Genomic DNA, 14,437 nt, shown 5'->3' on the forward strand with positions numbered 1-14,437 from the left:
AGACCACATGACCACAGGACAATAATAACATAATGACATGACAATAGAAACCTGTGCAATACATTGCACTGTGCAATAATGGTTAAAAAAGTTAAAAGTAGTTGAAATAGTTGTTGTTTTTTCTCTGTCTGTAAATATAGTATTTCAGTTATTGTTGTTTTTTCTACTGTTTTTTTTATTGCTTATTTATAATACTTGTTTTATTTTATTTTTATTTTTCATTTTTTATTTTATTTATTTTAAAAATAAGAACTTGAAAATGTAAATATATACATATATATATATATATATATATATATATAAATATATTGTGTTTTATATGTATGAACAAATGTCTCAATAAAGTTATTGAATTTAAAAATGAATAAATAAATAAATTAAAAAAATTAAAAATTAATTTTTTTTTTTTTTTAAATCTACCCGTCCTCTAGCTCCCAGACGGCTCAACCTCCTCTAGCTATGCTAGCTATAGGAGGTTGAGCCGGTCGGTCCACCGGTACCGGTACCGTGAAAAACACCGGTAATCCGGCACACCGGTATACAGGAGGATGAGCCGTCCAGATCAACATCCGTGAAAACATCATGACGTGACGTCACTGCACCGCGACTGTGACAAACGCGAAACATTAAATAAAGATAATAAAACATTAAATGAAGAGAATGAAACATTAAATAAAGAGAATAAAACATTAAATGAAGATAATATAACATTTAACAATGGCCAAGCTGTCATCCCTGATGAACAATACCTCCCACCCCATGCAGGACACCCTGGCAGCTCTGTGCAGCTCCTTCAGCCACCGGCTGCTTCACCCCGGTGTGTGAAGGAGAGGTACCGCAGGTCCTTCCTTCCTGCTGCTGTCAGGCTGCACAACCAACTCTGCTCCCAGCAGACCACATGACCACAGGACAATAATAACATAATAACATGACAATAGAAACCTGTGCAATACATTGCACTGTGCAATAATGGTTAAAAAAGTTAAAAGTAGTTGAAATAGTTGTTGTTTTTTCTCTGTCTGTAAATATAGTATTTCAGTTATTGTTGTTTTTTCTACTGTTTTTTTTATTGCTTATTTATAATACTTGTTTTATTTTATTTTTATTTTTCATTTTTTATTTTATTTATTTTAAAAATAAGAACTTGAAAATGTAAATATATATATATATATATATATATATAAATATATTGTGTTTTATATGTATGAACAAATGTCTCAATAAAGTTATTGAATTTAAAAATGAATAAATAAATAAATTAAAAAAATTAAAAATTAAATTTTTTTTTTTTTTTTAAATCTACCCGGCATGCAATGCGCGGTGATCGCCGGAACCTATTTCCCGGTCACCGGGATTCTACCGGGACGCCTCCTCTAGCTCCCAGACGGCTCAACCTCCTCTAGGAAATGGCGTTTCTCAAATATTCACTTTAACGCAAACGAGGACACAAACTGTGCTTCGCAATATATAGACCGATATACATTTATTTACACGAAATACATCCTAATACATTACATTACATTACATTACAGTCATTTAGCAGACGCTTTTAGCCAAAGAGACTTACAATAAGTGTATTCAACATAGGTATTCAAGAGAACTACTAGTCACCAGAAGTCATAAGTGCATCTCCCTTCTTAAAACAAGCATCTTAAAGCATAAACATAATACAGTTTAACACGTCAAATTCACCAGGAGAACCTGAGAAACAAGTGAGTTTATAACAATAAATCATTTATTTGCATATGTCATTAACAAAATTGCCAATTCTAACAAAACAAATACTCACTATGCAGCAGTGAAAGGACTTCCTCGAGGTCTTTCAGGGCTTGTTCAGTCCTCTCAAACACATTTGCCAGAGGCAGCAGCTCTGCCTGTTTCTTCATCAGCACTTTTCTGTCTGACTCACTCAGGTACAAGTGCTGCAACTTCTTGCTTGTGTCTCTGAACTCCTCCACCAGCTGCTGGAGATACCTCTGAACAGACTCAGCCTTGCACAAGTCCCCCACCTCACTGTGGGAGAGGCGTTTTGGTGGTCCTGCACTGCAGGTGATGTCTGCATACTTCACCTCCTTGTGACCTGCAGGTGACCTCCATGCTCCTCTTCCTCCTCCTCCTCCTCCTCCTCTGTAAACCACACGGCTGCACAGACTAACACAGCGACGCACAAGCATTGCACTACACTGAGAACAACTCCTGCACGTTTTGTTCCAAGTGTTTACAGACAGGATGTAGTTCCGGGTCGAGGAGGAGGAGAGTGGAACTCTGGGAAATGTAGTGTCATAAAACCAATGTTGTATTTCTCCATAGCATTGCATTGTATTTCATAAGCTGGTTCAACTGAGGTCAAAATGTCTGGTAAGATATTGCTTAATATATTTAAATCAATAAAACTATGTCCAAGTGAGTTTATAAAAGAAGATTTAACAATGAATTAATATAGGCTGATCCTAACTTGCATAACTTTGTTAGACAATTATTAGCTCACATTAGACCTGTTTTGATGTGCTAGTTTAACTGGATAATAACCCCTTTAGCTATAGGTTCATGTAGCTACATGGTAACTTGGCTGCCAACAATGCAATTTCTAAATGTGACCGCTAACTACATTAACAGATACTTACTTGTCCCTCAGGAACTCAGGAGAAACCTGGGTTTTCATTAACCAAGGCGGTGGAGGATGTCAGCCAGCATGGCTATGTTCAGACTGAGGCCCTGAAGGACAAACAGAAGACACTCGTCTCCCTGCAGGTTCACATTTACCCCAAAATAATTCAAACTAACTTTCTTGCAAAGTTTTCACATTTCCTATTAGCAGCGGTAGTAACGGGATTAGTTGTTGCTGGTTATACATAACACATTGCCAATGCTATTGTGGCACAGGGCCCTATTTTCGTTCATTAGGCGTGCACTTTATTGGGCTAAAAAAAGAAGTGATTGTGTGTACAAAAGTCACAAGAAACGCACACAAAACATGAAAAATGCAGGAGTAGTTTAGCGAGAAAGCACAAATAGTTTATTATGAAGGAACATACATCCACGCAACACAATTGTAAGGAATAGACACGCCGACCTCTCTTTCATCTCATCTACCTATCTCATCATTGCAAATGCCTTTTTATCACAAACATGTATATTTGCAGAGCAGACACTGATTTGGACATTTTGGTTTGCCTCCTTTTCCAGGCAACTCTTTCAGAGGTTGAGAGGAAAAGTGAGACGGCAGAGCGGGAGCTGAGATCTAAAGTGAGGGAGTTCCTGATGCTGGAGGGCGAGATGGAGCACCTGGAGCTTCAGAAGAAAGTCCTGCTCGATCGCTGTGCAGCCATCGGCGAGGAAAACGCAGAACTCCAGATTTGTATAACCGTGGAGGAGGAGAAGGCTCGAATGGCACCGGCAAAGTTCAACACTTATCGAAAGAAGATGGAGGGTCACGGGGCAGCTGTTTTGCGTGCGGCGAGCCAGACGGAGGCCCATAAAGAGCTGGAGGAGAAGAGGGCGCTGGTCAGGATGCTGACACTGCAGAAAGAGGAGCTGAGGGAAGATTTGGAGAATCCAAACGGAAACACGGTGCAAATGTCAAAGGTGGAGAGAATAAACCGGGTGTAACTGAATCGTGTTGAAATTGTAAACTTCTCAAATCATATTAAGCGTTGCTCTCTTCTTTTTCTGCAGAGTGAAAACGATGCCCTGAAGAGGGAAATCTCTATGACGAAGGAGACTGTAGCTAAGAAGAGAGAGCAAGTGCAAAAAGAGTTTGCCACTCATGCTCAGATAAAGAAAGACATAGAGGTAGGGCAAAAAGGAAAGGTGAATTTAATTCAACATCAATTGACATGTATATATTATACACTGTACATTTTTATTCCTGTTCTATTTTTTATTTTGTTGTATAGTATGTGTATTTATTGTCTGTGTCTGTGTAGTTGTATAGTATGTGTATTTATTGTCTGTATAGTATGTGTATTTATTGTCTGTGTAGTTGTATAGTATGTGTATTTATTGTCTGTGTCTGTGTAGTTGTATAGTATGTGTATTTATTGTCTGTGTAGTTGTATAGTATGTGTATTTATTGTCTGTCTGTGTAGTTGTATAGTATGTGTATTTATTGTCTGTGTAGTTGTATAGTATGTGTATTTATTGTCTGTGTAGTTGTATAGTATGTGTATTTATTGTCTGTGTAGTTGTATGTATTTATTGTCTGTGTAGTTGTATAGTATGTGTATTTATTGTCTGTGTAGTTGTATAGTATGTGTATTTATTGTCTGTGTAGTTGTATAGTATGTGTATTTATTGTCTGTGTCTGTGTAGTTGAGCTGCTGCAACACTTGAATTTCCCCCATGGGGATCAATAAAGGAATATAATAATAGTATACGAAACCACGAGCAAAGATATCGGGACTGAAGGCCAATATCGTGATTTTTTTTGCTTGTGCGTTTTCACTTCTTCAGATCCAGAACAGGCGATACGAAGCCATCGTCAAGCGCCTCCACTGCCAACTGAGCAGGGCCCAGGCTGTCCACAGGTTAAAAAAAATAAAAAAAAGCAAATAGCAGTGATAATAACATATTTATTCATACAACGAGTGCATATGTATTATTTTGAAATGGCCATTTCAATGTACGTTTTGCACAGATTTTAAAACACAAGTATTTTGTCGTTTTTAATACATTCAAAGTGGCCCATCTCTCTTTAGTTTCTATTTGTTGTAATTTAGCTATCTAGAGGGTAAATTGCTCCTATTTTAAATCACTTTCCACATATTAAACGCTGCCAAACTCTGTGTGCTTTACTCAGGCAAATGTCTGAAGACGTCTACCACATGGAGAGACAGCTGGCCGAGCTCAAAGGGCAGCTGGAGTCATCGGCGGTCAGTGGTCGTTAAACTGCAGAGTCGCACTTGGTTCAACTGGGTGAACGTGGTTAATGATACTGTTTATTAAAGGGATTCATTTGTTATCAGGTTGTATTTGTTTTTACTACAATTGAACAGCAGGGGGCAGCACTGTCAACTAAATGTCTGTTTCACTTCATCACATGAAAGTTCCTGCTGAATGAAAGTTTTGTATTTGTCTGTTTACAGCTTGATGTCCTTAATTAACAGGACAGCATGGCTGTTCTGGGACTAAATGGGGGCAACGTCAGCAGTGCGTGGGATGGGATTTTAGGTCGGTTGGTGACAGTTAATCGGTTTGTCCGGTCAGCGTCCTCAACAGCAAACATGCAAAACAGAAGCCAAGTGTCTGCTCTAACTGACGATGTGATGGTGTTGTTTTGGTACGCGCTGTTCCAGCTTCCGCTTCACTGGGTCGCCTGACGGTCCGCGAGGTGACAGTCCCGCTGTCGGCTGACGAGGGCGGGACTGTGCCACTTCGACCGTAACTCAAAATTGGGAATAAGGTCGCATTGCTCGGTTACTTTTTTTGTCTTTTTATTTGTGGAAAGCTTACAGATAATAAGCGGCTAACTGTGTCGTAAACCGACCAGGGAGTGTGGTTGAATGTGTGGGAGGCGAAGGGGCGGCATGTGATGAATTACTCAAAAAGTTAGGAGTGTTTTCATTACCCACTCAACCACAAATTGTAGTTTAGTGGGCCATTTCCTTAAAGGTGCACTTGGGGAGTCCATTCAGCCAGTCTGTCTGCCTGCTTTACCGCAGTCCTGCTCTGTCAGACCTTATTAGCATGTTTGCAGCCTGTCAGCGCTCTGCTCTATCCCCGGCCTCCTCCACTCAAACTGTCAAACACACAGTATAACACACACACACACGAAAACATTGGCAGCAAACTTCCCCAAATGACCTCTTAAAAAGGACAGTCCAGAATATCTAGAAACACACTGCAAGGTCACCGGCAGAGGTTAAAACAAAACAGCGTGACCTTTTAAAAGTAGTAGTAGTATGCGAGACGTGCCTTTTTCTTTTATTAAAATAAAACTCGACCACAGTAACGCCAACTTTATTCGTCGTCAAGCGCGCTGTGTTGCACCCACGAAGCAAGAGGTTTCCGTTCCCAGGAAGAGTGAGCTCTTTTATGTGAAACTCTTGAAATAAATGTCATTCGGATCCTCGCTGTCTAAGCTAATGAAGCCTCGCTAATTAGGGAACGGTTTTAACACCAGCCCTCTACCGCTTGCTGGTTTTATTTATTCGGCTGCGACACATTTGTCTACTCCACTTTGGCATGAATCTTAAATTCAAAATACACTTGGCTGCTTAAATATTGAGGGGAACATTGGGGATTTACAAACAAAATGAACTGACCCCGAAAGGCCGCTCTAAGAGAACAGAAACCATTGACCATTCACATAATAACAAGTTGTTGTTGTTAAAAATGTCTTTTATTTACTTAAAACTGGCTCGCCTCCATACGAGAAACATCTCTCTCACCCTGAGTTCACCTCGTGGTAAAAAAGTACTCCTATAAAACACGCTTGGCAAGCTTTCTTGCAGGATGGCTGAGCTCATTAATTACTCTGAATGCTTTTGTCCCGAATAGTCCACAGCAGATGATTTATGCAAACACGCAACGGCAGAAAGTAACCTTTCTTTCATCTGTATCAATGCGGCTTTCTTTGCTGCCGATGTCAAAGCTATAAATCGTAACCCTGCCGCAGAAGCAGAACGACAACCCGTAATATTCGGGTCTGCGCTTGGTGTTTTGTGGCCGCTCTGCATTCCTCTCATGAAGGTTGTACTTGTGCAAGTGTGTTTGAGTGGCACATTTATGGTGGTTCACACCTCCCGTGGCTTGCTGCCCACGTGCGTTGCTTGGAGGCGAGCGCAGCTGACTTGGAGAGCGTGAGAAATCGGCGAGTGCATTCTTTTTAGCGGTGTGTTGTGTGTAAGAGATTCCTGAACTCTTACTACTGTAGGTTGAGGTGCGTTCACCGCAGTTTTGGCAGAGAGGCCGACATAGCGGTAGAGGTGTGAACCGAACAGCTGATGCATTGTGGGAGTGTGTTTACTTTGGTGGTTGTGTGAATTATCTTGGTCACCTGTATCTGCTAGCACTTTAGAAAAACAAATCAATGCGAAGATAAACCTCGTCTTATAAGTTTTATTTAATTGTCGTGACTCTTCTTCTTCGGATGTATGGCATTCCTTATAGATCTTCCACAGCAGCTAAACCGCCTGACATTTAAGTTTTTACAATAACAAGTTGGGCAACCGGTTTCTCGCGGCTTAGTACACTTTTCCGAGAAGAAGAAGGGTTATCTGCAAACCTTTTTAGATGAGCAGCAGGTTCCCATTTGAGCTGCTTCCGGGTTTAAATAAGCAGAGCCCTCCTGATATAATCTTAACTGATTATATTTGCTTTTACAGAAGACAAACTAAACTCTTCAGCCCGTTGACTTGTCGTTTCATCTCTGCCTCCGACCATTATCGAACCAGACAGCTCGCTCTTATCTTCTAGTCATTAACAACTGACTCCCACCAAGCAGCTGGTGAGCGGTGGGTGGCACTCCACCTCAACTGACTCAAGTGTGTGTGTGTGTGTGTGGGTTCGAAATCAGCTGAGCTTTTGTGTGCATAAACACGCCGAGTATAGTTTTCCTCTACGACATCAGCAGCTCGGTCACACCCGAGAGGAAAGCTTTCCGAGAACAAAAAATTCCCTTGAAATACGCCCCAAATAACCCTCGATCCTCCTCTCCGGGTCGGCAGAGAATACAGAATTAATACATTTTAGAAAGATGAACGTTCGTCCCAGAGAAACCTACATTTCATCGCTACCCGTAATTGTTTTCCTGCGGCCGAAGCTTCGAGCCTCGTAGACGCCCTTCGGGCAACAGCTCGGTCAACTTGAGGATGGCTTCGCCTCCAGAGACCTGATGGAGTTTATTTACATTCCCTTGTTTGCACAAGTAATTACTGTCTCTGTAAAGTTATCCCAGGCAACTCAAGAGAACAGGTCTGTGTCACAAAGCTGACTAATCCTGACTCATGAGACGGGTCTACGTCTGTGTTTGTGCAGGGCAGGAAATGAAAAGGATTGTTTGTGTGTGGACAACCAAATTAAAAAAGAGGTGAGGAGGGATCTCCCTCAGAAGACACCGGGGGAAACCACTGTGACTCTGCTGGCCACTAATTGCTCCCACTGGTTCTTGTTAGACTAAACAACACCAGCGTCCCAGTTTACCGACAAACCCCTCTGACCTCTAAACCGACTTTTAAACGTCCTCGCCTTACATTCACATTACTGCAACGTGCTTAGATGTACGATAATTATTGTCAGCGTGTGATTCATTGATGACTAAAATCATCTTAGATCTTTCGACTTTCAACAAGCCCACTGACTGGGTGGGTAACCAGGGCGTTCGTTTGACAGAAACTGAGAGCTGTGCCCTTCTAACTGCGCACAGAAACCAGGTAAAGGTGTTCAGAGCTATTAAAGGGTGTGGCTGGGCTTTAGTGCGAGTGTGAGTCTGCATCGGGAATGTGGGACGAGTTCACTTAAGAGCGCGACGTGCCCGAAAGGTTTCGCTTCACTTCAGGAAATAGCCCGGGCCGAAAATAGATGTAATAAACGAGACCTTTAACCTACACACACACACACTCTCACTCTCACATAACGGAGCCCCACCCTGCTACCTGAGCAACGCAAACAAACACACTCTCACACACACACACACACACACACACACACACACACACACACACACACACACACACACACACACACACACACACACACACACACACACACACACACACACACACACACACACACTTTAACGTACTGGTATTCAAGGATGGCAGACTGTTTTTAAAATGCAAGTTAGGACACATTCGGCCAGTCTTTGTCCTAAAACCAGCTTAAGTTACTTAATACATGCGGGCTGATGCAACTTCGCTTAGAGACGCGTGACCGCTTGCTTCCACGTAGTGACGGGAATTGTGACATACAGAGATTTATTTAGACTCAAATGAATCAGGAATCCATTTCCATATATATATAAATAAATATACAATATTCCGTATATTTGGTCCCCCTGCCAAATGTTCATCTGGAGGCGGGTAGAGTCAGTGTTTCTCACCCACCCACCCAGCAGTGAGTCATGTCTGTAAAGGCTGTTCATCACTTTTAATCCTCCGGCACTAATCTTGGTGATTTAAGAGAAAGTAGAAATACTAACATTTAAAAACACCCTGTTACAAGAACAAGTCCTGCTTTCAAAATCTTACTAAAGTAAGAACAAGCAAATATAATCTACTACTACAATATGGAAGCAAAATTGGCTCTTTTCAGTGTTTCATTTTTTATTAATTATACTTTTATATTATTATTACTTATGCATGAATGTGTAAGCAGCATGTCAATGATGTCGCTAGTTTAAGTATAGCTGATTTTATCCATTGTATATTAGGGATGGGGGGAAAAATCTTGTGTGTGACGATTTTTAAATCGCCACGCTGCCTCCCAAATCGATATTTTGTCTGTAGCCTACTTTTAATTATTTTATTCAAGGCGGGAAAAAAAACGTCGCCGCTTATAATCCTACAGATGGCGCAATGCAATCTATTCGTTCGTGATTTCCTCCCGGCTAGAAGCGCAGCTTCACGCGTAGTAGCTCGGTAGGAATACAAAGGCTGACATGTTGGACAGCAAACATGTCAGACGTTAGTCCCGAGATTCATGCTGCACCTCAACAGTTTAAATCGCACGTCTAATTTACGAGGAAAAAACGAGTTAGACATGATGAATGCTGTCTGCAAACTATCCACGGAAAGATAAAGTGTTGTGGTAATACGACCAACATACGTGCCCATATCACTCGACACCATCCTGAGTTATCAGACAAAACGGCGGAGGAAGCCAAACCTGCTAGCAGCAAACAACGAACGCTATACGATAATAGGGCATATTTTTATTTATTTTCTCTATTGGCTGCCCTGCAGTCATTAAGTTAATGTTAAGATTTAGGAATTAAAACTTGAAATAAAACTTGGAAAGCTCTAAGTGAATTTGACTGTGTTGTATTTGAAGGTATGATTCAACTGTTTTCCGTGGTCCAGTGTTTTAAAAAAAATAACCAAAAGAAATCGCGAGAAATCGTAATATCGAATCACGATACCCACAGAATCGCAATACATATCGAATCGCCACCTAAGTATCGTGATAGTGTCGTATCGGGAGGTCCCTGCTGATTCCCGTCCCTGTTGTATGTATAGTTGGGCGGTTTAATGTAGAGCTACATTGTTCGGATTTTTCATGGATTAAACAATTACTCCAATGCATTTTGTCAATATGTGCCCAATGTAGGCTTTAAATGTCTTCATTTGCAAAGTAGTGCAGTAACACGTACAGTATTTCCCTTAAACGTTGCAGAGAACAAATACAAAGTAGCATAAAGTACCTCAGAATTTTTGCAAGAATTGAGTGAATATACATAGTAGTTACTTTCCACCTCTGCTAATCGATGCCTCCTACAGTAGTTTCTGTACCAGGATAAAACATCTAAAATCGTATTTGTTTAGGGCCTCATATTATGCAGAACTACATGTCACTTCAGTCCAGACTCTGTGGTTCAGCGTACCTGTGTGTGATGAGCAAGTAAACACATTAGGAGGATTGAGTGGTATCATTCTTCTGGTAAAGGCGTTCATTTGCTTATTTGCGTTCTGCACAGTGCAGTACACAACGAGCTGTTTTTGCATAAGTGACAGACTTCCGACCCTGTGCGTTAGATATGTTTTACAGCCGTCATCCACGCAGGGAACATCCTTGTCTCTTTAAATATATTGCAAAGCCCACGATGTAGGTATAACAAAATACTTCACAACACTGGTTCATTACGCAGCTAATCTTCTGTGTTTGTCATCCGACGTGTACATTGTGATCCAGTTTAAAAAAAAACAGCCCTCAACAAAATATTCCAAATTTCACAACCTAAATTGGCATCGGCCCGGTGTCTGTATTTTGATCCTGGAGTCTGAAAGCCCTTATCATTTTATAGCAGCACGGTACTCATAAATAGCGTTGTAAATAAACAGTGCGGTCTGTATTCTTTACGTGACAGATGCTGGCAGGACCGGAAAAAGGCTCTGGCCTCCTCTGAAACTGCAGCACAAGCCATGAAGAAGCAGATTAACTTCCTCCGCAGTCAGAAAGTAGGGCATTTAACAGGAGCAGCAGGGAGTCCCGGGCCGAGCGTTACATCATAAGAACAAGTGTGCGTGCTAGGAAGAGGAGGGGACTTGCTTTTTGCTTGTTTCCTCTCTGTACCATAAATTATGAATGAAACTGAGAAGGAAGCAATGGTGGGAAGGAAGTGGGACTCTCTCTCTCTCTCTCTCTCTCTCTCTCTCTCTCTCCCAACAGTGTCTTTTTTCTCTCTCCCATACATAGATGGAAAAGCTCTGCACTGTCCCGTACATACTGTTCCCTATTTATTCCCGCTCACACAGGCGCACAGAAACCACAGCTGCAGTTTTATCGCTCTGCAGCGGGGTGGGGGGGGGGTTTCTCTTCACAAGGCATTGAACATTGGCAATGACATCCTCACTTTCACCCACCCTGTTCTGTTCCTAAAATGTTCCTATATGGCTGAGAACAAAAAACCAACAATCTCACCTCTCAGCCGCAGACACGTACATTTTATCTTTAAGAAGGAAGTTCTTTTTTCAGGATGTAAATGTGACGTTCCCATCAGTTTGTGTTTAATGCTTATTAGCAAATGTCAGCATGCTATAGTACGGATTCAGGAGCTGTAAACACAGCTGTTCTCTCTTGTAAATGTAAATCAGCAGTCCTCTGTTGTGTTAATATTACCTTTTAATACATTTGTCGTATTTTATCGCGACTAATTCGAGCTTCTCGGCTGAATGAGGCATAAGGACGTTCCTGTGTCGTTTACTCTTTCGGCCCTTTGCTGTAAAAATCAAATGCATATATCGTTAAAAGCTGACGTAATCTCCCGCAAAGCACCTTTTTTTGTAAACGCTACTAATGTAGGTTAAATATAGGACATTTACAACATCCCTCTCGCTACAGGCTGCAAAGATAATGATGAAAGGAGTGGCCGCTCTTTAAGGCTTTACCTCTCTTATGGCACCTTAAAGAAGGGTTCCATACCGAGATAAACACTTCATGCAAACAAACCCAGCAGCCCTTTTCAACTCCCGCCTGTGAAGAGGCCGCTTGTTTACCACTCGGTACAGTAAACCAGGTGTGTGTGTGGGTGTTTAGACGCCAATATTTGCTTTTTTCCTGCTTTTTTTTAAAAGAGAGCATCAGCGGCCTGAGTGGCTGCAGGTTAAAGAAGACATGCACGAAGAGTCCAAGTTGAAGTAGAAAACCCATGCAGTAAACATGAAAGCACATTTCTAGCTCATTATTTGACAATGCAGAGGCGTGTCAGTCGCTACAGAAAGACTACCTCTGGCTTTAATCCTTCAAAACATGTCGCATTACAAGCTTTATTGTCACATCTGTCTCTCCGTATTCGGGCGTCTTTGTAAGCCGTTACAGCAGCTAATGGCTCGTTAGCTTTGACGCTTTGTGTTGCGAGAATGACAAATCGCATAGAGCGACGAAACACACAATGCCGAGCAGGTAAACGCCTGAATAGTCAGTGTTTTTCTTGTTGAAAAGCTTGAGATCTACACATTCTGCCCACGCTCTGCTGCATCGTGACTGCTGCTGAAACACTGACCCCTCCTCTGCTTTTGTTTGCTCTCAAAGCCTCAATGTGTGCTCCTTTGTGTACATTCTATCAGTCTTGAGTTGGTGTGAGTTGTGCTAAGCTTCAACTCCCACATTTCTAAAGTTACAAATACAGCATTTGTGTCAGTGGTGGATGAAGGAGGGTAATAAGATCTTGTTTGGGAACATTTCGTAGAGAGAGAGAGAGAGAAAGGAGATATGAATTAGTCTGGAAGCTTAGCGTGCTTTTAAGTCAATCGTGACAAATGACAATGCACACGTGCGCGAATGAGTTAAGGACGAGAAACTATTTTGGCAGTGAAGTAAGTGAAGACATACAGACAAACTTTCTCATGCTGTAAAAAGTTCTGGAGGTATGATTAAGTATAATTTAGCGCTAATAAAACTTAACGGTCTAATTGTTTAAAAGCATTCTTGCAAATCATAAAGAATTTCACACTGTAGAATGTCCAGAGGGCAAAACAATATGTTCAGTTGTATGATAAGGAACGGCTGTATGTTCCTATCCAAACTGGAGACAGAAATCTCATAAAGAAAACAAGAGATGTATCTGTATATAACTACTAAACTCACCCCACATTACAATATACTCTTTATGTTTCCCACTCCTGATACACGTATTTAATGCCGCACCTGTTCTGCAAATAATGGAAACGTCTGTCTGTCTGTGCACATGTGCATATGAGTTGGGCGGATGAAGGCTGGTGCATGCATGCGTGCGTGCGAGTCAGCTGTATACGATGTGTACTAGAACACCCTGTACTTCTCAAAGCCTAAAAAGAGGACGGGGGGAAGCTGTGTTTCCAACAGTGGGTTTGACCTACATCAACTCAGCATATGTCTACAGTATATCTCCAATCTATGTGGTGTAATTCAGTTTGGAAGAAATCATTTTTAGGCCAAAAAAGGCAATCGATCTCTCTTTTTGTCGCTCGCTCTGTATTCTGTCTCGTTTCTTGATGCAAAACGTCTCTACATGAGTAAATAACACGCATATATCATCTAAAATATAGGCTGTTTTAGTCAAGTAAATCTTTGTGAAATACCTAAAAGAAAATGAACATAAAGAGGGGTCTCTGTTTAGTCTGAACTCAAGAACGATTGCTGTGCCCACATCTGCGTTAACTAATTGTAAAAAAGGAGAAAACTAACCGATACACTTAGAATAAACCGCGCAGGTTTGAATGCAACCTAAAAAAGCTGAAATTATAAAGAATAGAGCGTTAATAGACAAAAACCAAGTTATTATAACGACTGCCGTGCTTGTAAATGTTCCTGGTAGCTGAAGTTTTTTGGATGCTCACTAAGTAAAAGCTGCTCAATTTTGATTAAATCACAAAGTGCGGGAGTGGATGCCGATTTGTCTTAGAATATGGAAAGTAATTGTAACGTAATTTCTTCATCTCTCGTGCCAGATGCTGCAGTGATTCGTCAGACGGACGCCGTGTATCAATGGGAATAATTCGTTTTGAATGTCACCCTGAGATGGCATGTTTTTCTCTCTCCACTGTGTTTGTGCTCCTCTCTTTTTCTTGCCTCGGCATGCATTTTCTTCCTGCTGATGTTGCTCCACGTGTCGCTGCTTGCTCACTGGAGCTGGGCTGAAAACGTGAGGGAGAACCACAGATCTAAAGGGGGATCATTCTATCTTCAGACACCAGATTGTTTCATGTGTGGCAGTAAATAATGAAATAGAAGTCTTATTTAATATTAAAGTGCATGTATGAAAGGCGGAGCACCGCTGAAAATGATTTTAATACCCATGTCA

General features: G+C 41.3%; 2 protein-coding genes across 2 annotated transcripts; one reads left to right on the top strand and one right to left on the bottom strand.

Moving 5' to 3' along the window:
* Window positions 1-1,623: 1,623 nt before the first annotated feature.
* On the bottom strand, window positions 1,624-2,234 carry LOC129111950 (peptide chain release factor 1, mitochondrial-like). The gene is made up of 2 exons (XM_054624114.1): window positions 1,790-2,234; window positions 1,624-1,701 (listed from the first exon to the last, which is right to left on the bottom strand). Exons 1-2 carry the CDS (start codon window positions 2,172-2,174, stop codon window positions 1,652-1,654), a joined length of 435 nt encoding a protein of 144 aa, XP_054480089.1. The 5' UTR covers window positions 2,175-2,234; the 3' UTR covers window positions 1,624-1,651.
* LOC129111949 (coiled-coil domain-containing protein 122-like) lies at window positions 2,228-4,942 on the top strand. Its single transcript, XM_054624112.1, has 6 exons — window positions 2,228-2,358; window positions 2,636-2,751; window positions 3,187-3,585; window positions 3,676-3,792; window positions 4,453-4,526; window positions 4,799-4,942. Exons 1-6 carry the CDS (start codon window positions 2,352-2,354, stop codon window positions 4,884-4,886), a joined length of 801 nt encoding a protein of 266 aa, XP_054480087.1. The 5' UTR covers window positions 2,228-2,351; the 3' UTR covers window positions 4,887-4,942.
* The last annotated feature ends 9,495 nt before the right edge of the window (window positions 4,943-14,437 follow it).

This window comes from Anoplopoma fimbria, chromosome 22 (genome assembly GCF_027596085.1).
Source record: "Anoplopoma fimbria isolate UVic2021 breed Golden Eagle Sablefish chromosome 22, Afim_UVic_2022, whole genome shotgun sequence".
NCBI classification, from domain to species: domain Eukaryota; kingdom Metazoa; phylum Chordata; class Actinopteri; order Perciformes; family Anoplopomatidae; genus Anoplopoma; species Anoplopoma fimbria.

Bases quoted from the DNA above. Each gene is read 5' to 3' on its own strand.
- LOC129111949 (XM_054624112.1), top strand. The intron at 2,752-3,186 runs GTTCACATTTAC...CTCCTTTTCCAG, and splicing joins AGACACTCGTCTCCCTGCAG to GCAACTCTTTCAGAGGTTGA. The intron at 4,527-4,798 runs GTTAAAAAAAAT...TGCTTTACTCAG, and splicing joins AGGGCCCAGGCTGTCCACAG to GCAAATGTCTGAAGACGTCT.
- LOC129111950 (XM_054624114.1), bottom strand. From the start codon at position 2,174: ATGCTTGTGCGTCGCTGTGTTAGTCTGTGCAGCCGTGTGGTTTACAGA. The intron at 1,702-1,789 runs GTGAGTATTTGT...CTTGTTTCTCAG, and splicing joins AGTCCTTTCACTGCTGCATA to GTTCTCCTGGTGAATTTGAC.